General features: G+C 37.0%; 1 protein-coding gene across 1 annotated transcript in view; it reads right to left on the reverse strand.

Annotated features, from left to right (window-relative positions):
- Window positions 1–9,197: 9,197 nt before the first annotated feature.
- Sec5 (exocyst complex component secretory 5) overlaps window positions 9,198–25,088 on the reverse strand; it is a 28,119-nt gene continuing 12,228 nt past the window's right edge. The window contains exons 9-15 of the mRNA XM_085951274.1: window positions 24,689–25,045; window positions 22,016–22,210; window positions 20,484–20,683; window positions 14,398–14,629; window positions 12,753–12,940; window positions 10,818–10,877; window positions 9,198–9,395 (exon numbers count right to left, since the gene is read on the reverse strand). Of these exons, the coding sequence (XP_085807400.1) occupies window positions 9,323–9,395; window positions 10,818–10,877; window positions 12,753–12,940; window positions 14,398–14,629; window positions 20,484–20,683; window positions 22,016–22,210; window positions 24,689–25,045 (1,305 nt within the window). The 3' untranslated portion in view covers window positions 9,198–9,322. The remainder of the gene's footprint in view (window positions 9,396–10,817; window positions 10,878–12,752; window positions 12,941–14,397; window positions 14,630–20,483; window positions 20,684–22,015; window positions 22,211–24,688; window positions 25,046–25,088) is intronic.

Below are 25,088 nucleotides of genomic sequence, written 5' to 3' on the forward strand. Positions count from 1 at the left end.
CCGATAGGCATTTTCTTGAAGGTATTTTCTGATATGGATGCCATTATTCGAGCGGTGTTCATAAGAACCACCAGAGTCGTCGACAAACGAACCGTGGTTAAACTCCGCCCGATACCATACCAGTAACTTCCTTAAGATTTGGGTTCGGTGCCATGTTTATCTGTAATTTCTAGCGTTAGTTTTTTCTTTTTCCCCTTTGTTCGTTTATTTTTCTTCTCTTCTGCAGTTGGTATGACGTATCCAACTCGTACCAATTAGGTGTTTTTTTTTTGTTTTCTTCAACTTCGGTTTCTCACTACGGGAATCGAAAATAACTTTCGATGCTGGGGAGACTATGGTTGGGTCATTTATGTTCCCACTCCACTCCTTATCTCCTCACCCACCTCCTAATCCCCAGTGTTATTGTTACCAGACAATCAATAAGCAATTACGGGTCAGGAGAGACCATGTTACAAAGAACATTCAGTTGCATCTCGACAGCGGACGCATGCGGGCTTCTAATAGCTTTCCGTCGCTTAAGTGATTGACTCAATTGATACAGACTCACTCATAATCTATCATCATCATTCATACACCCTCACATATAATCCATAAAACTGTGTCATAAAGTGCGGGAGTCTTCCCTTAAAATAATTACAGTCGACTTAAAAGCTCAACCAGCGGCTTTTCCCTATTATTCGAATTTGACTTTGAAGTCCTTGAGATAGGGTTTGCTCTTCCTTCTTCGCGTGAGGTGTTATTCTACTAATTTAATTTCCTTTTTCTTGTCGTTGGTCATTCCTCCCTTTTTATTTACTGGTCATACCCGTGCGTCTCTTTTTTATGTAGGGAGTTTGGGACCCCTTGTCTTCATTCTAGATTTGGCTTCCTTATTGTTTAGATGTAGCGTCTGACATTTCATTTCTAACTATCAAAAAAATTATCTTGGACGGACGTTAAGTGATAGTTAAGTGATAGTTAAGTGATCAGTGATTACGGCGCAACATCTGAATGACCGTGAGGAGAATATTCTAAAAGCAATGGACACCAGATGGCGGAGCAGACTTGCTACAGGAGGAAAAATTCAACGTACGAGCGTCGATTAAGATGCTGATGTTTGATGTATCCTCGTTACGTACCTTATTTCAGCAGGGGGACCGGCAAGGAGTGGCACAATGCCCAAAAACAATTCTTTACACCCAACACGCCTTTACACCCAAACACAATGCTAAAAAAAAAAACAGTTGCGTCGGTACGACCACTCGTCATCAGCTAACCATCTGACGGAGAGGACCATCGCGGCCCTCCAGAATGTGATGTTTTCCCAACGGGACAGCTTCTGTAAGGGTATGCAAGGGTTAGTGGATTGGGTAATCAATCCTCAAAACATCATAACAGCGATGAGCCTGTACCAAAAAATTGAAGAGGGTTTTGGGGACAACGCATAATAAAATTTGCGAGGACATGACTCAGATCCTTACCGGGAAGCGCACCGAGATTATACAAGCTCGGCGCCAGGTGATTTCGCTTCAGTGAAGGATACCTTCACTCGGGGGGCACTATCAAGGATTCCTCCGAGCTCAGAGTCCCGGAAGGCCCTCGAACTCACATTATGGCCGGGGTACTTCCAAGGGGAGAAGTCCTGTGGGAAGGGAGTTCTCCATCGGAGGTACGGGCTCCACCAGGGATCCGTACCTAAGCGAAGGTGACCGCATCTGGACGACCAACAACATTGGGGGCCACCTAAGAGACTTTTGGGGAGTCTGGATGGCGTAGGGTACCCCCCCCCCCCCAACATTGGTAAAAATATTGCCCGCATACCTTTTGTGCGGACACCACCATTGGTAAGTCCTTCTTTACTTTTACGGAAAGAATTTCAAACGCAACAATCAGCAGAGGTCACTCTCGAGATCGAGGAGTTAAAGAACTCAGGGGTCCTAGAAGAAGCGGGTCCAACCCCCAGTTTTATCTCAACCCTGTTTCTGATCAAGAAATAGGACGGGACCCTATGCCCTGTTTTCAATCGAAAGCGTTTGAATGCGTTCCTACAGCCAAAGCCATTCAAACTAATTCACCATTACGAGGTTCCAGCCGTCTTACAAAAAGAAGACTGGCTAGTAATAATAGATCTAAGACAGGCGTACCTCCAGGTACCCATGGCTTCTCAACATCGTCGATTCGTTCGACTAGCCTACCGAGGGGAGCTCCTACAATTCACGTGTCTCCCGTTTGACAGCACGACAGCCGCTCCGATTATGTTTGCATCCCTGACCAATTAGGTCGCCGAACGCCTACGAAAGAATGGCTGAGAATATTCACTTATCTAGACGACTTATTAGTAGCCAACCAATCCGAGAAACAGTCTCGGTTCAGGTGGAATACTGGATAACCTTCCTACAGTCTTTAGGGTGGTTAATAAATATAAAAAGATCCTGTCTGATCCCAAGCCAACAATGAGGGTTCCTGGACATCACGTGGGACACACAACAAGCGGAGGTTTCTGTCATTGGAGAAGTGTGTAGCATTCCGTCACCATCTGCTAACGCAGGTACAAAAAGGCAGTTCGTCCCTCAGACAGGCACATATCCAATCCCTTCTGGGGCGACTCAACTTCACATCCTACCTCCACGAGGAAGATTGCATTGCCGACGGCTACAGCGCTCCAGTCATCAATATGGCCGAGGTCCCATCCTTGCCAATTGATGAAAATCCCACCACAGGCTCAACAGGACATCATGTGGTGGGTCTAGGCGATAGGATCCTCAGAGTTGACACAACGCAGGTACAAAAAGGCAGTTGGTCCCTCAGACAGGCACATGTTCAATCGCTTCTGGGGCGACTTAACTTCGCATCCTACCTCTACAAGGAAGGTTGCATTGCTGACGGCTACAAAGCTCCAGTTATCAATTATCAATATTATCGAGGTCTTATTCTCACCAATAGGCGACAATCCCACCACAGGCCTAACAGGACATCATGTGGTGGCTCCAGGTGATAGGATCCTCAGAGTTGACACACAGAACGACATTCAATCACTTCCTGACGACAGACTCAGCCGACACAGGCTGGGGAGCCCAACTGAATGAACACCACCTACCAGGTACGTGGAAACAAGACCAGTTAGCATGGCATGGCATTCCAACAGGAAGGAAATGCTTGCAATTCAATCTCGGGTACAAGCAAAGAGATTGGATAGAAGAAGAGATACAAGCAATCATAGGATCAGATCTGATTCTGCAGACAGACAACAAAACAGTGGTGGCATACATCAACAACGAAGGCGGCACAAAATCTGCCACCCTCCTAAACCTATGCCGACAGACACTAGTATTTACCAGTCGAGCCAACATCACGTTTACTGCACAATAACTCAGCAGAAATTACAATTGCGTGGCAGATCATCTCTTCCGCAGACAACTCATTCCCGAATGGCACCTCAACACCGCAATCACCCCCTGTTTCAAAGATGGGGAGTTCCCGAGGTGGATTTATTCGCAAGCGAAACAGCACATGTCGTTGCAACGTACGTCTCACGAGACGTTACAGACAGTGGCGCGCTGTTTCACGACGCCTTCGGCTGAGTATAGGGCTTGAGACTGGCGTGGATATTTCCCCCACCAAACTTACTTCCACGAGTCCTAGCGCACCTGAACTCAGCAAAAGGGAAGTACTTACTAGTGGCACCGAGCTGGAAACAATGCTTTTGGTGAGTAGACTTACGAAAAAAGGCGATAGTACCTCCTTATACAATACCTCACTTACATACGAAACTAGTAGGTACGGAGACCAACCGTCCACCTCCAAGGACCCAGGACCTGTCCCTTTAACTATGGATAATTTCGGGTGGGGTGAAATAACATCAAACTGAATGGTGGAAGAAAGGGCACTCCTTACTTCCAGATGGCGGCCTTCGACTCTAAAAACTTACAAATCAGCTTGGAACAAATGGAAGACAATGACATGGTGTAACACGAACCAAATGGATCATAATAGCCCTCAACCAATGGAATTGGCTAGATACCTAGGCTACTTGCACAACACGGAGGGTTTGTCGTACAACACCATCCTGGTGCATAAGTCAGCCATAGCCACATTTTGCAAACCGATAATCATTGAAGATATCAGCATCAACGTGGTAGTACAACACAATATGTTAAAGGCAATTTCGGTACATAAAACCAAACCCGTCAAACCACCCGTTTGGGATCCTGGACGCGTGGTACCTAGATCATCTTAGGAAAACAACACCGGTGGAGTAAACCTATACGAAACGTCTCGCAGGACAGCTACTCGGCTGCTTCCCGCATCGGGACGAAGGGTTCATGACCTCATACTACTCAGTAATAGTAGACAATGGATTAGTGGATAAAGGTAACCACATAATTGTATGGCCAATGTTTGGCGCAAAGACAGATACCGCCAAGCATCGTCAATCGGAATGGAAGCTAAGCGCTTCCACGTGTCAGAACATCGACCCAGTATTCTGGTTACGGAAACTCATCTGCATGTCAAACCCAATGAGAGAGGAAGGTGGGGATATTTCGGAATTATTTATGTCTTCAAGAGGACCACCAAAACCAGCCACCAGGACAGTTATAGGGAATTGGATAAGGTCAGTACTGTTGGAAGCAGGGGTACAAGAACCACCAGGCAGTGTCCGCTCAGTGGTGGCTTCCTTAAACTGTAAATATACCCAATAGATGATATCTTAAAAAGAGGTGACTGGCGTAGTGAGTCGACATTTCACAACTACCAGAGAACGATGGACACACCACTATCAGAAGGGGAAAAGAACCAATTAACTTATCTATTCAACCCTATACATTGAACGTCACGATGGTCTATACCTCGTAAATGAATCATTGTCACATACAGGAATTTGGCATACCCAACACCATAACAAACAGATATCTCAAGGACTCAAATTCGAATAATGAAAGGAGTTTTACCTACCAATAAAACTCTTATTATTCATGTAGACTTTGAAGTCCAGGTAACTTCTACCTGGTTCCTTGAGCCATATCATAATGAAGACAAAGGAGTCCCAAACCCTACATAAAAAGGGACGCGCGGGCATGACCAGTAAATAAAAAGGGTGCATGACCAACGACAAGAAAAAGAAAATTAAATTAGTAGAATAACACCTCACGCGAAGAAGGAAGAGCAAACCCTATTCCAAGGACTTCAAAGTCAACATGAATAATAAGAGTTTTATTGGTAGGTAAAACTCCTTTCAATATTTCATATTGTGTAATCTTTATTTTTTGCCTGTGGTAAACATTATCCAATCCATAGACTAATATAAATTTATCAAATCTATTTACATTACTTTGTTGTCTATGATTTGTGACAGCTGACAAGAGTCGAATGCAATGTTATTATTTAAATTGAACTTGAATGTTATACCTACCAGTAATAAGCACTTTATTTATTGTATTATGGTGAGTAAAAGTACAGCCTTAATAATATTATGAATCGCTTATAATCGTAATTTACAGTGAAATTATATTATTTTATAATTTGAAATTCGCTTCTTAAATGTCTTTTTATCGAATTTCAGATAGGTATCTGCGATGTTTAAGGGGATAATAATAAACAACAAATTCGCCTTTATCATGAATATTCAGGAGCGTAATGGGTAAATAATAAAGATTGCTGACTTAACCTCAAAATTTGAACCTGAAGCATTTTTTATTCGGTGAATAAATTCATTTATAATGTCGGTCGATAGTAGCGGATCGGATTCAAGCGATTGCGAGCCTCTTATTGTGCATCAACATATAATACACAACAGTACTTTAAGCAAAGAAGTAGCCAAAAGAAAGAAGTATGCTGGCAAATCTTATGTTTCTCCAAGTACTGGCGATTTTGTTGGGAGTAAAGTATTCAAATATGCTGAAACATGCTGTCTGAAAAAGTGTTACCAGAAAGTAGACGAAGATACCCAAGAAGAATTTTTTAAATCATTTTGGAGTATAGGTGACAAAGAATATCAGGACACGATGATTTTACGATTGATTGAAAAAAATGAACTGAAAGATAAACCTGGCGATGCAAGGCGTAGATATAGTTTTATTTATCATATTGATACAGGTGTAGGAATGTTGCCGGTATGTAAAATGTTGCTGTTGAATATTTTACAAATAACCGAGGGCCGCTTGAAGGTGATACTAAAATCCGTTGTATCGGACGAATTATTTGTGGAAGATAAACGCGGGAAACATAAAAATAGACCAAATAAACTACCAAACGATATGAGGACTGTTATTCGAAATCATTGGGAACTTCTACCCAAATGTGCATTGTTGTCCGGATCCGAATTGAAACATTTCAGTGATCCCGCCCTAAATATTAAGGAAATATACAAACTGTTTGTGCAGTATTACAGGGAAACAACTGGAAAAAGTTGCACTGTTAAATACTGCACTTATTATGAAATTTTCAAAGAGAATTGTCCATACAAAGTTCAATGTATTAAGCCCATTTCACAAGGATTTAAAAGAAAACGGAAAAGTTTTTAACTGGAACATTGACAAATTATAAATTGAAGACAGTCTCAACATGACATGAAAAAACAATGAAAATAATAGTATTCCTTTGGTGCCCGTCTTCCAGTGGCGAAGGGTGACTTTTAGAAAAAGGTAGGCTGTAGAGAAAGCACACTTGTTAGATATATTTACGGGAAATAAGAAGATAATCCGACATTACTACATACGGATGAATAGGTACACAAAAATCGATGTAATTTCTAAAGCTCACTGAAGGTATAAAATTAAGCAATTAATTTTAATTCTGTATTTTCCTGAACATTTATAAACGCAAGATACCAATTTATAATTTAACCCGTAAAACTAGACACTTTAAAATACTTCTATATTTTAAAACACAGACTTATTATGTACAATATCAGATTTCAACTGACATAACCTGACTGAATAAATTGTCTTAGTCTATGAATGAACTAACTGATAAACAAAAATCACGAGATAAATTATTTTATATTTTTAACAACAATCAATATTATATGTGATTGAATCCCATAGATGTTATTTTTTTTTATATTATCTTATTAATTATTTTGAATAAATGTGCACTTACGTAATATGTAAGCGCTCCTTAAATAGCTTACCGATTTGTATGGGCCGCTGCAGACGTCTTGAAATTATGAGAAACAAACTTCATATAAAAAAAACTTTCGATTCACGCGAACATAATCCATACAATATGTGAAGCGAAACGAGATGTCGCCTATTTTTTTTAAACTTTAAAGACATGGCATAAATGGTATTTATTGAAATAGGGGAAAAGATCGTAAAATTGTTATGACAATTACACGATAGATGTCGTTGGGCATATTAAATATATTATTAGGTATGTGATTATACTATTATTATTTAATATGTCAATATAAAATTAAAAAATATTTTTCTTAAGAAGGTAGGCTTTAAATAATCGCCTAGTATGGAGTCTTCGCCACTGCCGTCTTCTATCAAAAGTAGGCGCCCAACTTGCAGTACACCTAATCTGAATCAAATCCCCAACGCCTTGAACATTAAGCCCCTGACGGAGGTTACGCAGCCAAGGGAATCTCCTTCTATATACGTTCCCCCGCATCGAGTTTGAGTAATACTTCCCATTGCGGAATATTTCGCACTGTGAGTGTAAAACCAAGGCATCTGCAAAAGACATATTTTGGATATATTAGGGTTATGAGAAATAAATTTTCTAAAAAAAAACAATATTAGGTTTATATTATCTACATTATATTGCATGTTCTTTCAGTTACTTCACTTTTACATTATCAAGTTCATGACTTTTGTAGTTGTTTTGCATTTAATCTCGAAATTGAAAAATTTGCAGATGCCTTGGTTTTACACTCACGGTACGATTTGGCTGATGTATGCAACTTTACTACACTTGATAATAGCTATAAGTTGTCTTAGTTTATGTTCAAATGGCCTCATTGGTCATGTGATCAACCCAGGATAGCTTTGTGTTTCCCAAGCCTCCAGTCTTCTTATTGCTCATTCCTGCAACGTTCAGGCTTCAATTTAGTCAATCAGTGTGGGTTTGATGTAGCACCTGATCGCCTTCCATCGAGTGGCTATTAAGAGATTGAGGTATTAAACTCATGGTCTGGACTTCAGTCTTCATGTAGACGCCAACCGAGGTATTCAACATGCTCCATTCTCTATGCAGGCTCCTCAATGTGCAGGCGGACATTTCTGACTATTTGTTTACCGACAATCATTAAAACCATTTTTAGCATATCGTCGTAATTTTCTACAAACACGTATCTCAAAAAACACAACTTTTCAGGAGAGGCAAATAACAACTTTATTCTCTCAGTCTTTAATTCAGAAATAAATTTTCTTCTATAAAATATCCATATTTTCATGAAAAAAATGTTATATTTCTTCAATTTATCACACTATACTTTCGACCGTTTAGTCATATTGTCAGAGATACGAGAATGCGTTGCAAATTTACTGTGACTCATTCCACAATATTACTACAGTAAACACGTATCTTGACTTACGAGAAAAAACTTCAGTATAATCATCTGTCGGAGTTCAGTATTCTGTGTACTTATAAACACGTAACTCAAGATACGAGTTTATAATATTTATAAAAGTCTTATTGTGATACGAGTTTTTTTGTCATTGCTTAAATCTATTATGTTATAAAGTATGTTTTGAGATACGTGTTAGTGGAATATGTGCATATTCAAATTCTGAATTCATTACCTCAAACAACTCAAAACTGACAAAAATTGAGATACGTGTTTGTAGAAAATTAACGACGATATGCAGTGTGTAAGCATAGGTATCTAAAAGAAAGTCAGTCAGATAATACTATGCATAGTATCCTTAGCCTCAAGTAAAGGAGTCCAAAAATATTCTATTGAACCCATCACCATAAATCCTTAATTCAAGTGATGCAGTGCCCAAACAATAGATTTTATATTATAAAGAAGTTTTAATACCATAACATCTGGAAAGACCTGGGAAGTACACAAGATGAAACCCAACATTAATTGTAGAAGTGGTAACATTTTGGCCACTAAACGACAGCCAATGTGATTGGGCTTATTTTGAGGCATTTAAAGAGACGTTTGGGAATATATCGGAGTGACAACCGATCAAAATTTAGGCTTCACTGAAGTGTGTATTGGAAATTCACATAAATTGGGTTGGATTTTACTATGCTATTACTGGAGAAAGGTATTGCAAATTAAACTCAATCAATTTCTTGTAAATACGTTTATTAAATTTATGATAATTTTAATGATATAAATATAGGTATCTAGTAATAGTAATGATTATTTAATTTTAGGTTTTCATTAGCAATTCTTAAAGCACATCATTTGCAGTTTTGTTCTGTTGAGGAAATCTTGGATAATCTCATCTTTTAACCTGCAAGATAAAATATAAAATAAAACAGACTGAATTGGTTTAAGTATAGTAGTAGGCTGAAATTAAAATATTCTTTAAGAGAAAAAATACACTAAGGCCTTCCGCTAACGAGAATACTCAAAAAAGACAAGATTGAAACTAAAATTCCAGCCAGTATCTAGCTGATGTATTTCAATGGCGGCTTGCTCACGGCAATACTGAAATCTCTGTTTCAAAACGTTCGTGACTAAACTGAAGAGACGCGACATGCTAGTCTCCCAGTCTCTCAGTTTCCGATCACCCATAAAACAGTGATGTAGCAAAAATGGTAGCACTGAAGGCTAAAGGCTAGGTGAACTGATTTTTAATTTAAAATTCGTGGCAGAAGTTGAGAAATCCCCTGCCTGTACAGGCTGCCAGAATATTCCTGTAAAGATATTACGGAAAAAGCTTGGAATGGAGTAGGAAAGACAATGGGTTTTTGACAGTTTGAGGTTATGAGATTATTAGTGGGTTTCAGTAGCGCCGTGTGCGAAGCATCAGTCATTGACCAGTTTATGAGCTCCATCAGCAACAAGTTCATCGGATTTTAGTTTCTCCATGAGGGAAAGGCTTTATACAACAGTACACGGCCGCTCGTTGTATGGTATAGCATAGTTTAAATTTACAGCCCAATTTCTTTTTTTACTTTTCAATATATTGTGCCTGTTTGGGCAAATAAATACATAAATTGGAGATGAACATATTTGGAATGAATACTGAATCACCTGCATTATAAAATTTGACAAATGACATGGCAAGAACTACCCCAGGGTTTGTCAACAGCGCTTTCTCATTTCAAACAAGAGAGGAATATCCTACTTCACATTGATCCCGATGAAGAATGCATTTATTTTGAATTTGAAATATATATTATGATAAATTTTGAAATAAATAAAATCTAATTTGAATTAAAACGTTTTTTTTTAAGGTAACCTGTCAGAGGCACCTAGCGGAAAAATATGAAGCTTGCAATTTGAGACATTTTTTTGATACTTTACAATTTCAACTGTATTAGTTAATAAATATGTACTTAATATCAATTCATATAAATAAAAAAGATTTCAAGCTACATTTATATTTTCATAAAAATCAATGTTTTTTAAAATGAATATAAAAAATATTAAAAGTATGAATTAGTCAAAAACCTTTTAGGGACAGCATAGAAAACTTAATAAACTAAATTTTAATAATAAATATAATAATAAGACGGGACAAATTCTCATTTTATTACATTTTTTTATAATAATTATTGCAAGTTTATCTTTGACTTAAATAGTATTTGTATGAAAATATATTATGATTAGTTATATGAAATTTTACTATACAGCCAACTTTCCAAGAACCTATCTCGGCCATAAAGCGAGGCATAATTAGTTAGTAAGTATGTAGTGTAATTATTACCTTTTGTCATCAGCCGATTTTATTTCTGGGATGGATTCCAACGCATCATCAAAATAATTCCTGAAAAAGAAAGAAAAACATTTACAATTACATATTTTGCAGATAGTGTAACTTATCTTAATAATTCTAGAATTGTGTTCTTCCTTTTCTTAATCCATGTTCGCTCCTGGAGCATATGGACATAAAGTGGCGTCTTTAAGAATCCCTGACTTTGTGTCTACCCATGTCATGCAGTGGCGAAGGGTGGAGGGAGGCTGTTATGACCTGAAATAAATAGTGCACACTAAACTTTGTCAGTCAAACTTATTTGTTTTCATTGAACTAAGACTACAATGTGTAGATAGTGTTTGGTAGTTTTTAAAATTTAATTAAACCCTGCCTAAATTAAACCTAATCCAAGCCATAGTAGATAATAGTCAAAAATATTTGTTTATAACCATACATATTTTATAAGTAGATAGAAGAATATTTATTTATCAATTATGGTTTGGTTAGGCAGGGTTTAATTGAATTTCGAAAACTAACCAGCACCATCTTCAATATTTTATATTCTTAGTTCAATGAAAACAAATAAATATGACTGACAAAGTTTAGTGTGTACTATTTATGTTGGATATCAACAGCGTACCATCACTTTAGCTCAATGTCGCTCAACCGGTGGTTCGCGGACCACTGGTGGTCTGCAAATTTTTGACATCCAAACACCTATGCTAAAAAATCCAATAAAATCTTCAAAACCGGTGCACTTGCAAGTGTTTGTGCATTGTGTTTCTGTTATTAAAATAAATTATTGGTTTTACGTGACAAAATCAACTGCGATTAGACGTTCCATTTACACTTATTATTTTGCAATATAGTCGTTTCATACCGATACATTGATAATATTTTTTATTTCTGTAAAAAGAGTAAAAAGGGGGTGCTAGTTTTACTATATCAATTGCGACTAGAGATCTCAGAAGCCAAAAATGATAACAAACAGCTGTAAATGTCTCCATATAAATCTTAACACCAGCTATAAATCATGTTTATTTATTTAAGAAAAAAAACATTGTGGACATAACAAATCTAAATTCAAGACGTGCACAACATGAGATTTACATTATAACAAATATTACCCTCACAAGAGAGAAGAGAATATATAAAATAATAAAAAATAAAATTTAAAAAAAAACAGGTACTAAAGTACAATTTTTTACAGAAAAATTAAATTTTGAAAATAAAAGGACACAATTTTAAACAGAAAAATAAAATTTCGAATACAAAATACATAGCACGTCACCGAAAATGTCTACGCCTTTGGGGAGCGCATTGATTAGTCTTGCACCCCTCGCTAATTGTGCCTGGTAGGCTTGACACGAGGAAACTGTTCCGATCCAGAATAAATCATGGCTGCGACCACGTAGATAATTGACAGGCGCATGTAAATTCAAATTCATTAGGGCACCTGGATTGGAAACCATCCCTCACGATATCAAGCAAAAGTGTTTCAAGAGCAGAAGAGACCTACGAGATTTGAGAAAATGAAAAGTAAGCATGCCTTGCAGAAAGGCATTTGGAAAATAATCATTTGACGAATTATCGAAAGGAAAATAGTTATATGTCTTAAAATAAAGACATCGAAGAAATTTCTTCTGGACGCATTCTAAAATAAGCTTATAGGAAACCTCATAAGGACACCAGATAATCGACACGTATTCAAGAATGCTACGCACTAATGAGATGTAGAGTGTACGTAAGACATTTGGATTCTTGAAAGGTTTGGATTGTCACATGATAAATCCTAGAAGCTTAATTGATTATCATTGGATAAGAGCGCTCACCCGGACAGCGAATAATGTTGGTTTGAATCTAATTCGGTCTAACCTTTTTCTGGAATTTTTTCTAATAGGTATGTATTTGAGGTTTTAAAACATTCAAAGTATTTCCTATCATTACTTTGCATTTTGTGTGAGCAACAACTTGGTGACGTCACGTAGAGTGGTGAGATCGATGCGGGCTTGCAATGCACCGTACGGGGAGAATTGATCTCGGCAGCATCCCATCAGACGTGCCACTTCCTGACCGACAGTCTCGATTATCTGCGACAGCACCGCTCGGACCAGAGACGGAGATATACTGTGAACCTGGAACAGATAATAATATTGAACCTCATAACAAATCTATAATTCAAACAATGTTGCAAGACTGAGACAATTGATTAATTGCGTTAGCCTAAATTTAACAGAGTTTGTACAAATGATAACATAAATTATAGATACATAACAGGTTGGTTTATTATGAGATCTTTTAAAAATGGAAAAATCGATTCTCAATTTGCCAAGCATATACCTAATAGAAAATTCACACAATATGGCAGTTAACAGATAGCTAAATCGCGAGCCTAATATTACAAGGTTCTAAGTGTTCATCCTTGAGAAAAGAAACTCACCAATAAAGTATTATTTTAAGCTGCCTCATCGTTACTTTTATTTCGCCAAGGACAAACACTTAGAACCTTGTAGTTCTCCACTCACGAAATGTCTACATTTACGTAAAAAAAGACTCAGGTAAAAAAAATATTACAGCTTTAATTTAATAAAGAATTGCCCAAAAATAATTTAATGAGAATCTCATGGTCCTTATTAAATTCACAAATAAAATTGTCACATGGGTCCATTTTGACAATTTGCTTCTACATAATTTTGTTTTTAATTGAATAATTTTTATTAAAGGGCATGGCATGGAATCTCGTCAAAACATGCAATAATATTCAGTTTCAAAAACCAAGCAAAGAATGCACTTATTTTTGGCTGTATTGGCAACAAATTCATTATTTTCTTCTAGTGGGAGCTCCGAAAACAAAATGGTGACTCGCATTCTGGTTTGAAGTCTGATGCTTTATTTACATAATTTACAAACGTATTTCTCTGTGTTTTATGTCATTATTCATGATAAGAATAATGATCAATGTATTGCTTTTGGCTGATTACATAAAATTGATCAGAGAGTAGCTTGCAAAAGGTTATTTATAGCTAAATTTTATATATAAATGTCTGCTTTGATATGGCAATTTATGTGAGATGTGTGAAATGTCAAATTAAAGTTGAATTTAATTATATACTATCCAATCCTTTGAATATAAGTATTCAAGACTTATTTTGACAATATCTGCATATGTATTAGCTAACTTAACAAGTAAACCAGAGGTTCTCTTTTTTTCTTAAATTTCATACATTTATGCTCTATCTTTATAGAAGAAGGTTTTTTCAACTTGTACCCAATCCTTGTATGAATTTGTATGGAAATAAACAAGTTATTATCCGACATTTCGCTTTAAAACCAACTTTCCAGAGACATAACTTAACCTTAAAGTGAAATATTAGTGTACTTTCAATTATTGAAGTAATATTCAAACTTTTGACAGAAAAAATTAACATAATAATTAATTACCTATTGAAGTAACAAGCTTGACATTTCTCATCAGCCATATTTACTGTACCAGCAAAACTGCTGTACTGCACGAAATAAAGAATTGCCACAAAAATTCAACGATCTATGAAGTCGTGCAAATAAGCAATCAATTTGAATACATAATAAATACCTCCGCATGCACCGCAATGAGATTATTAATGCATTCTTTGGCGTAGGGCCGAACATCAGTCGGTTTATATTTCAAGTCCCAGTCGAACTTCCCGATGTACATCGAGGGCTCGATGGTGCCAATCAGCGGGTCACTTTTCTGTTCCAGATACGCCTCCATGATCGATTTGTCTAGGGTTCTCAGGGCCACCTTGGCCGTCTCTGTCGGGATTATCGGTTTCGGGTAGCCATTCCTGTAGCGAAAAATCATATAAATAATTAATATGGCAGTAATCAAACAGGATTTCTTCTGTCCGTGCCATATTTGTTTTGTCAATAATGTTTAATATGTTTAATGTCAATGACAATGTCAATGGCGACATAAAATTTATAAGGGCCCTATACATAGTCATACTTACATAAATAAGTGGGCTCATGAGTTATCTAGCTGATTTTCAGGTACATAACACATCTCTATATATATAAAAATCTCGTGTCACGATGTTTGTGGTCAAACTCCTCCGAAATGGCTCGACTGATTTTTATGAATTTTTTTATGTATACTAGCTGACCAGGCAAACGTTGTTCTGCCATATAAATTATTTCTAGTGAATATTTTGGTTGTTAAATAAAAAGTAACAACGAATGTATCGTAAGTGTGTGGGGATGGGATCTATGACAGAAAGAGGAATAGAGCACTGTAGACGATGACCGCCGATAAAAACAAAAAAACATCAACCATTCATTTTCTCAATTCAAAATGAGTAATGATGTTCATAATGAATGAATTACCTGTGACAGGATCTCGTTGTTTAATGTTTATGCAATATCCGTCTTGTCCCTTCCAGAAAATTAGCGGATATTGGAGAGCGTCGTATGAACGGTGTGTGTCAGCGATGAACTCCAGATTATTGTTTCTTCTTCGAATCACGATTTCTCGCGTCGATGTGCGGTCGCCAACCATGATTCCAGCAATGTCGTCAACAACAGTCGCATTGAATCGACGTACGTGCTCTCCAGCTGGTGTTTTATCAGGATTGATGACAATAGCGTGATTGTCACTTTGCAATTCGTGCATGTGTGCTTTGAAGAATTTCAATAATTCATTGTGCTCATTCAACAGGGCGTCCAGTTCGCCGACGATGCGCCTGGCATTAGGCGAATTGAGGCTATTGTAGCCGCAACGTGCATCCACATGATTGATGTCCTCACCGCGCCCATGAAGTAGATTTGCAAAAATGTATGTGGTTCGTTTGGCATTAGCAGCAATGAGCCTACTTTGTGGTATACTTGACCTTTGATTTTGAACGTAGAATGGAATTGTTGACCATTTGCCGCAGTATTGTGAACTATTTCTGTTGCTCCGGACGAAGTCATTTGGAAGCATGAATTGAATGTGCGAATGGACTTCAGGAACAGGTTTGAATCTGGAACCGTGCCAATGAGCAAGCTGTTCAATGGTTCTGGTGGTATCTCAATTTCTGGTAGTTGCACTTTTCCTGATGCGCAACACATCCCGGCTGACTCATGTTTGAATTTGAGCGCATGACAATGGGGACATTCTTTGTCCATATCACCAATCAGCACTTTCGGATGAGCGGAATATTCAATATCTGGCTCGTACTCGAATGCAAGACGAAGGAACGAAGCGGATGTAAATGTTCGATGTACTTGTTGGCGTTGTCGGTCATTTGCTCTGCGTGTCTTAACTACGAACCGGCGCGCTTGGCTCCGTTCCAATTGTCGTTGTTGATTTCGTTCAGCTTGTGCCTCTTGTGATTGAGATGCACGCAATTGCGACATGCTTACACGCACGTTTTTGTTATCTTGTTGGATTTGTTCGTCTGTTCTTTCTACTCTACTATTTCGCATGTTTGTTGCTTTATTCGTTCGACGGCCCAAATGGCCCCCCTTGCGTCTTGCTGGCATTGTGCACTGTAATACACGCACATAAAAATAGATAAATTAAAATAAATCGTACAAAATTTTGCACGCACTGCGTTGTGATTTGCCGAATGAAATGTCAAAATGACGCGACGCTTCTCTTGAATTCTTCTCGGACGTAGTGCTATCTGTTATTCAACCAATGTCATGTTATTTTAACACGACACACTAAGCCAAGCGAAGTTTTTACGCGTTATTTAACGACGGTTAAATTTGTTCATACAAAAATAATAAAATCGCGATTAAAAAATGGGAGGATGGGGGTAGGAAAGTGGAAATTTGAGGTTATAAGTATTTTTTTATGCCAAATAATAAAAAAAATACAAAAAAAAAATTGTCAAAAAAATAAAAGAAAATTTTTCTGGATAGAGAGAGATACCCTAATCACCTAGCGGTATAAAATATACTTGTTGACCTATTCTCATACTTAACAAATATACATAAAAAAATTCATAAAAATCGGTCGAGTCATTTCGGAGGAGTTCGACCACAAACATCGTGACACGAGATTTTTATATATATAGAGATTTGTTAGGTATGAGAATAGGTCAACAAGTATATTTCATACCGCTATGTGATTAGGGTATCTCTATCCAGAAAAATTTTCTTTTATTTTTTTGACAATTTTTTTTTTGTATTTTTTTTATTATTTGGCATAAAAAAATACTTATACCTCCAAATTTTCACCCTCCTACCCCCACCCTCCCATTTTTTAATCGCGATTTTATTATTTTTGTATGAAAAAATTTAACCGTCATTCGTATTTCAAACAGATCGAAATTATTTATGTTGTTAAATGACAGATGGCGCTACGTCCGAGAAGAATTCAAGAGAAGCGTCGCGTCATTTTGACATTTCATTCGGCATATCACAACGCAGTGCGTGCAAAATTTTGTACGATTTATTTTAATTTATCTATTTTTATGTGCGTGTATTACAGTGCACAATGCCAGCAAGACGCAAGGGGGGCCATTTGGGCCATCGAATGAATAAAGCAACAAACATGCAAAATAGTAGAGCAGAAAGAACAGACGAACAAATCCAACAAGATAACAAAAACGTGCGTGTAAGCATGTTGCAAACGCGTGCATGCCAATCACAAGAGGCACGAGCTGAACAAAATCAACAACGACAATTGGAACGGAGCCAAGCGCGCCGGTTCGTAGTTAACACACGCAGAGCAAATGACCGACAACGCCAACAAGTACATCGAACATTTACATCCGCTTCGTTCCTTCGTCTCGCATTCGAGTACAAGCCAGATATTGAATATTTCGCTCATCCGAAAGTGCTGATTGGTGCTATGGACAAAGAATGTCCCCATTGTCATGCGCTCAAATTCAAACATGACTCAGCCGGGATGTGTTGCGCATCAGGAAAAGTGCAACTACCAGAAATTGAGATACCACCAGAACCATTGAACGGCTTGCTCATCGGCACGGTTCCAGATTCAAACCTATTCCTGAAGTCCATTCGCACATTCAATCCATGCTTCCAAGTGACTTCGTTCGGAGCAACAGAAATAGTTCACAATACTGCGGCAAATGGTCAACAATTCCATTCTACGTTCAAAATCAAAGGTCAAGTATACCACAAAGTAGGCTCATTGCTGCCAATGCCAAACGAACCACATAAATTTTTACAAATCTACTTCATGGGCGGTGAGGACATCAATCATGTGGTTGCACGTTGCGGCTACAATAGCCTCAATTCGCCTAATGCCAGGCGCATCGTCGGCGAACTGGACGCCCTGTTGAATGAGCACAATGAATTATTGAAATTCTTCAAAGCAGACATGCACGAATTGCAAAGTGAAAATCACGCTATTGTCATCAATCCTGATAAAACACCAGCTGGAGAGCATGTGCGTCGATTCAATGCGCCTGTTGTTGACGACATTGCTGGAATCATGGTTGGCGACCGCACATCGACGCGAGAAATCGTGATTCGAAGAAGAAACAATAATCTGGAGATCATCGCTGACACACACCATTCATACGACGCTCTCCAATATCCGCTAATTTTCTGGAAGGGACAAGACGGATATTGCATAAACATTAAACAACCAGATCCTGTCAGAGGTAATTCATTCATTATGAACATCATTACTCATTTTGAATTGAGAAAATGAATGGTTGATATTTTTTTGTTTTTATCGGCGGTCATCGTCTACAGCACTCTATTTCTCTTTCTGTCATAGATCCCATCCCCACACACTTACGATACATTCGTTATTTTTTATTTAACAACCAAAATATTCACTAGAAATAATTTATATGGCAGAATAACGTTTGCCAGGTCAGCTAGTAATAATATAATGATTGACAACTGTCAAATAAATATTAGGAAATATTTGAGTCTTGACGAAGTTTACACCTATTGATTGTGTTATTAGTGATAAGGATTTTTTACAAACATTTCAATTATACATAATTTGTTGCCTATATTTTTATTGTGATCCTAGATTTAATAGGTAGGTGATAAAGTTTTTACCTACTTCATTGTATGTATTAATCTGTTGTATAAGTTAGAATTAATTGTATTCGTTGTTAGTGTGTATTTACCTTTTGGTGAATGCACATAGTGCCAGAAAATGCTGAAAGGCGAAACCCGAGTCGCGAAAAAATGACTCAAATGAAATAGTACAAAACTTAAATCCATTAGAATTTAAATTCAAATTCCATTAAGTAGGTACCATCGTTTGATAATATGAATACAGTATAACCTTGTTTTTACGTGCCCGGAATTCACGTTTTCCCAACAATTGCGTGTAATTTTTTCAGTCCCGATGTATTTCAGTACATTTAATACCCGCATTTACGTTTTTCTTTCCCGCAATTTACGTCGGAAATATTCAAAATATGCGAGTTACGCGCGCTTGACAATGATTGGGTCGTGACATTCGAACGGTGTAAGGTGTTTGGAGGGAAAACTCCGTGTCTTTAGAACGGCGCATGGTGATTGGTCGGCGAGCGACGCTGTGATTGGCCCGAGTTCGGCGCATAACAAGGTGATTGGTCCATTGGTCGCCATCTTTTCTTTTGGCATCGTGTTTGTGTTTTGTATACACTCCGTCTGTCATTTTTCTGTCATCAGTCTTACAAGTTACAAGTTCGCGGTTTATTTATTTCATATTGCTTTCGGTTCGATTATTATTCATTTTCCAGACTCCAATGTTATGACATCAGACTTGGTGGAAGTTGCTGACATTGTTGACAGTCATTTAGCAGACTTGTCTGCTGAAGAACTGTCTGATGAAGAAGAGGTTGATATTCCAACAAAAGTAGAAGCAATGAGGTTCATCGAGGGTTTAAAAACCTACTTTACAAGCTTTGCTGATATTCAAGATGACACTTTTAAATGTTTATATAGCCTTGAAAGAGAATTACATAACAAAAAAACAAAAATGCAACAAACTAAGTAATATACATGATTTTTTTAATAAAAAATAAAAAAAATTTCATTAAAAATTTAAATTGAATGTTGTTTTTTAATAAAACGTTATTTTTTTAGAAACATAAAATTTAAATGTTCTTTTTTTTAATACCCCCCTTTTACATTTTCCCTCCAATTGTTTTTTTTTCAGTCCCTTAAAAAACGTAAAATAGGGGTTATACTGTATGTCAAAAGAAGTATAAACTATTCAATGTCATTGACTTGTTTCGGACAAAGCAAAATTGATTTGACTATCGATTATCTACACAAACATGAAAAACTAGCAATATTAAAAATGTGTTATTATGTTATTCAGACTATTGAAACCAGTTTGACATTTTTGTACGCATGCATCAACTGACGTAGTGTTGCAATACTTGCAATTTTAGTAGTGTTGTCCAAATACTAGGGATACTGTATCCACAATATGTATCTACATTTATTGAAATAGTAAAGTTTATAATAATATTAACTATTAATTTATGATTATTCAATTCATATTATGCAGAGGAGATACGTTTACCATTGTATCAATTAAAAAATATTTTAATAATCTACGCAAAATCATAATTTAAAAAATGGCTCGACTTTTAATCGCGGAAAGCAACGTTACCTTGTCAACTACTATGCATAGTGTTAATAACTAAATAGTTTTACATAACGTTAACATTCTATGCATCAGGCTCTTAGAAATGAAATGAGTAGAGAAGACGACAACCAATCACTCACTTGTCAAAGAAGCTGATAATCCTGGGCAACACGCAATCGGAAGTGTAATGGCAGTTGGAGAGGGTAATGAGCAAGCGGTGCTGCCAGAGGGGGGTAGAAGAGTGGGGGGCGTCGTGCCCTTCCAGCTCCCGCAGCTGACTACTGATAATCATCATCTCCGGAGAACCCAGGACAACCGACAACGGAGATTGGCCGTAGTCCTGAAATAAAATTTGATAAATTTATCATTATTATTTCTCAACACATCTTTACTAGATGGAGCATAACTATATGAAATTGAAGTTTAAAAAAGGACTTATGGACTATGTACCACTTAAATTAGCTGCAAATGATTCAAGGCTCAAAATAGACTGGAGTACAGTTCCATTTTGTGGGATCCACGAGACTAGCGCTCTTAAAATTAAAAATGTATTTAATGTAAATAAATAATTAAATTAAATGTTTAATAATATGTGCTACACTTGTATTTTGGATATGGGTTAAAAAATTTTCGAAGCTTCTGAATTTTCACACAATAATAATTGGTACTTGCATGGCGGATGAGCAGTAGAACAATAGTGGCGAATCTGCCGGAAGAAATACGAACTACACCGCACAGAACATTTTGATGTTTACCGATTATTTACAAACCTGTTAAATAGCACCTTACAATGATAACATCGCGTCTCGCTTACGCTTAAAGAATGAGATTGGAGAAACAGTCAGCACTTTTACGTGTAAACAGTAATTATCGCGATAGTTTAAAATACACACTATTGGTGCCAGTAAATCCATGCACGTGTACAGGCGCTATAATACATTATTTATAAGTAGAAAGCTGTGATGTCTGGTGTGGATAGGCAGATCATGCAGTGCTCATGGGTAGCAGATAAAGGGAAAAAAGAGAATAATACAATCTTTGATAGTATATTTCAAAATCAGTTTTTTTGCCTACAACATTAACAACATTTGACTGCCTAAATCTTCAGTTGCATAATTAAAGTTTAATCCTTTCCACGCGGACGGCACACCTGTTGTGCCCTCATTATTTGGCCAATCGATATAATTAGCATGTTATTTAAATGCGGTACTTAAATAGTCATTAAATGCTCCGTGGTCAACACGTTAAAGACATATCGATGGCTCAGTTCCATAGTACGATAAGTAAAAAATTTCAAGCTTTGAGTTATGTTAGCCATTATATTCGTATATCGTTCCTCTTGAGTTCCACAAAATTTAAACTCGAAAAATTTACTAGTTGTCCTCGTAGGGTCGTTGTTTTTGTCGCTTTTCTATAGGTCAGTATAGGTGAGTCAAAACTTTGATCAGCCATTACTCAAAACTACTAATTCCTAGCTGTAGCACTATAGAACTGAGCCATCGATATGATATTAGTCTGTCCAATGTAGGTATGTAAATTAACGAGCGCACCGGTTTGTAAAAGTTTCTATTTTGAGTGCTGAATTGATTTTGTATTGTGTTCTCGTGTATAGCAAACCTCAATATTTTTGCAAACTGCAAGTCTATTTAAAAAAACATTTTGCAATCCTCACCTGCTCATCGTGACTGAATGCCAATTTTTCCAGAGTCTTGGTAAACGTCATGAAAATATCTTGGATGTGCCCACTCAAGTGACTGCTGGCAACGGACGCCGTATCGAACAGTAATTTCTCCCGAGGACACGAAACCAATACAGACTCCTTTATGACAATCATTACATCGTATATGGTCTTCTCCAATAGGCCGGGCTGGAATAGAAATACACATTTGAAAACAAAGTTAGATCATATGAATACGTGTATTAAATAAGGCTCTAAGTACCAAAAAGTAGTATTGCCTGTAGTTACAAAATATTGAGTCATTGCAGTAAAATTTCATGAAGCAGACCTTTTGAAAAATGTAGTTTTACAGTGTGAAGCAATCACGGCAGCTTCTATAATTTTAGGTATTAAGAACTCGCAAGTGTCAACTCACCATCGTCAGCTATTTTATATTGAATGCCATTGACCACTGCAGTGATACTTACACCATTATAAATAAAAAACGGCAACGGACTTACAACGTCGACAAGTTTCATTATTTTGCTGTATTTTTTTGACTTGCTTGAGGCACTTAGACTATAGTTGAAGTTATTGTCGTTGGTATGTAGAACTTTTTTCTATAAAAATGTCAGTTTTTATTTTTTTGGTACTTAGCGCCTTAATTAATAGATACACGTATTCAATTATGATATTCCAATACATATCTCAGTTGGTAGATTATTAATGAATAACAAAGACAACATAGAATTGAACAATAAGTCCGGCATTTATATATATTGTGGGGTTACTTCCAAGTGTCTCGAAATCATGTTATGGAGTAATTGCAATTTAAATTTCCAACGGTTTCAGAGATATACGTTATTGAAAATCGATAATTGGCAGCCAACGAGCAAATGGGCAAATTGACAATTTGACAAATATGTATAGAAACAATTTTATAGGAAATTTAATTAGCTTTCCTGTCCTGAAGTCAAAAATGGTGACATATTCCATGCACTCTACAATATATTCATTGACTGGACTAGTATAATAATGTCATATTACGTAAACGATAATAAAAATTTATGGAATTTACTGTTGTGTGTGAATCTAAAATTGATTGAAATGTTTGCGGTTTGTAGCAGATGCGGGACAAAATAGTAATGCAATTAACAGCATATATTTTCGAGCATTTTACAAGGGCCTTCATTCACAAAACCCACTTGAATGTTTTCAATGTGTAAGTACTGTGAAAAATTTTATAATTTACGACTTGTTATAACATAACTTATTTATAACAAATACAGTTCAAGAGCGGTGCCGCCCGGCTCGACCGGTGACATTATATTTTACTGCCGTATTGACCAGCGGCGGCTGGTCTAACATCATGCAAGTGCACCGCACTGCTTGCATTGCTATGAAACATCGTTCAACATCGTAAATCATATTTTTTCTTCATAGGTTTTTAATATTATCGCTCACTTATTGTAATGCAAACCACAAACCGATGCGACCACATTCCCAATCGGCGATAATACAGGCACTATGCACCGTGTACGTCATCCTCGCTGAAATCGTTTGCGCTCCGGCAATAATTTTGTTTACTTAAAATGAACCCAAAGCTTAGTATTAACTAAAGACATTATAAAACAACTTAAACCGTGCTAATCATTTACGCCATGCGTAAGTTCCAGAATATCGAGCGCCGACCGGGTAAAATGACATCATATTGTTCTGAGTAGAGAGCAATTACAGATTTGAATTATGGTGTGTTATTATAGACGCCGCGACTTCACGCTCAAATTATGTTTAGTATCATATTTAGCAATCTCGTATGTAAAATGCCTGTTAAACTAAATACAATAGAATTCATTATTTTTTAAATTTAAAATGGATAAGAAATATAATAGAATGTCGGTAAGATATTTTGATTTATGTGTACTGCAAATTACATCAATGAAGATAAAAATAATTTTGGTACCTACCGCATTTCTGGAAAATTAATATTTCATTATCCTGTGTGTTGACTAAATGTGAAATGATGTCGGTTATTTATAATAGGTATAGAAAATTATTGATTCATGAATTCTAGTGATAAGCTAATAAATCTTAATACTACTATTTCACAAAGTGCAGTTTCATAATAATCATTATTCATACAGTGTACAAATTGCTAAAGATAATGTACTTATATAGAATAAGATGGCTTACGTTGAAAGTAAGAGGTATTTATCTACTATAAGAGATGCAATCGTTTCTTAAAACAAATCCAATAAAGATTTAAGTAACTCGCAACATGTTTTATTAAAAATATAAAATATACAGGTAATTTCCCAAATGTCAATAACGTTTTGTCAAATCAAAAATAACGCCGAATTGATTTCATTTTTCAATAAGGTAGGTTTCCAGCGCACCCTCAAAAATTACAATCCAAAAAATCACCGGCCGCCACTGGTATTGACATGTTTATCTACTAAAAAAATATTATGAATATAGTCATCACTTGGTTTCATCTACCATGACCTAATTTTTACGTTTTCGTGGATTGGCACATGGGGTCAATTCTATATTATATATACTAGGCAGCGAAACTGTTAATGAGTAATTTAAACGTTAGTCAATGATCCCCCTCTCCGCTTCACTTCTAATATTTTAAAGGTCAGAAGTCTGACTGAGACGGTTTTTTTCGACGTATCTGCATCTTACCAATTCTGTGATACCGCCATGATGAGGATCAAACTCCACCTTCCAGAGCTCTTTCTTATGGAAGGCCTTAACGAATTCGTTGGCCTGCTTTAGCAAACCGATCATGCAATGCAGTCGGAGGTCATGGATGAGGTTCCCCACTATATCCAGGGCTTCCGATGGCAAGTCTAGCCGCATGAGAGAACTGTAGGTTCCCCTCACGTCCCGCAGGCAATGGGCTAGCCAGTTGCAGAGATTTGGGGCAGTGTGGGTGCTCCACATTGACTTTTCTGCGGATGCCGATCTTTCCAGGGTTTGTGGGAGTAGAGCACCTCGTAGAGTGCGGCTGAATAGTTCTATGGATGCCAAGATCATTCTCTGAAACCAAAATTACTGGGTTAGATAGATTTGATATTCTTAT

Source organism: Rhyacophila brunnea, unplaced genomic scaffold, assembly GCF_057557595.1.
Source record: "Rhyacophila brunnea isolate RB1 unplaced genomic scaffold, BYU_Rbru_1.0 scaffold_24, whole genome shotgun sequence".
Taxonomy (NCBI): Eukaryota; Metazoa; Arthropoda; class Insecta; order Trichoptera; family Rhyacophilidae; genus Rhyacophila; species Rhyacophila brunnea.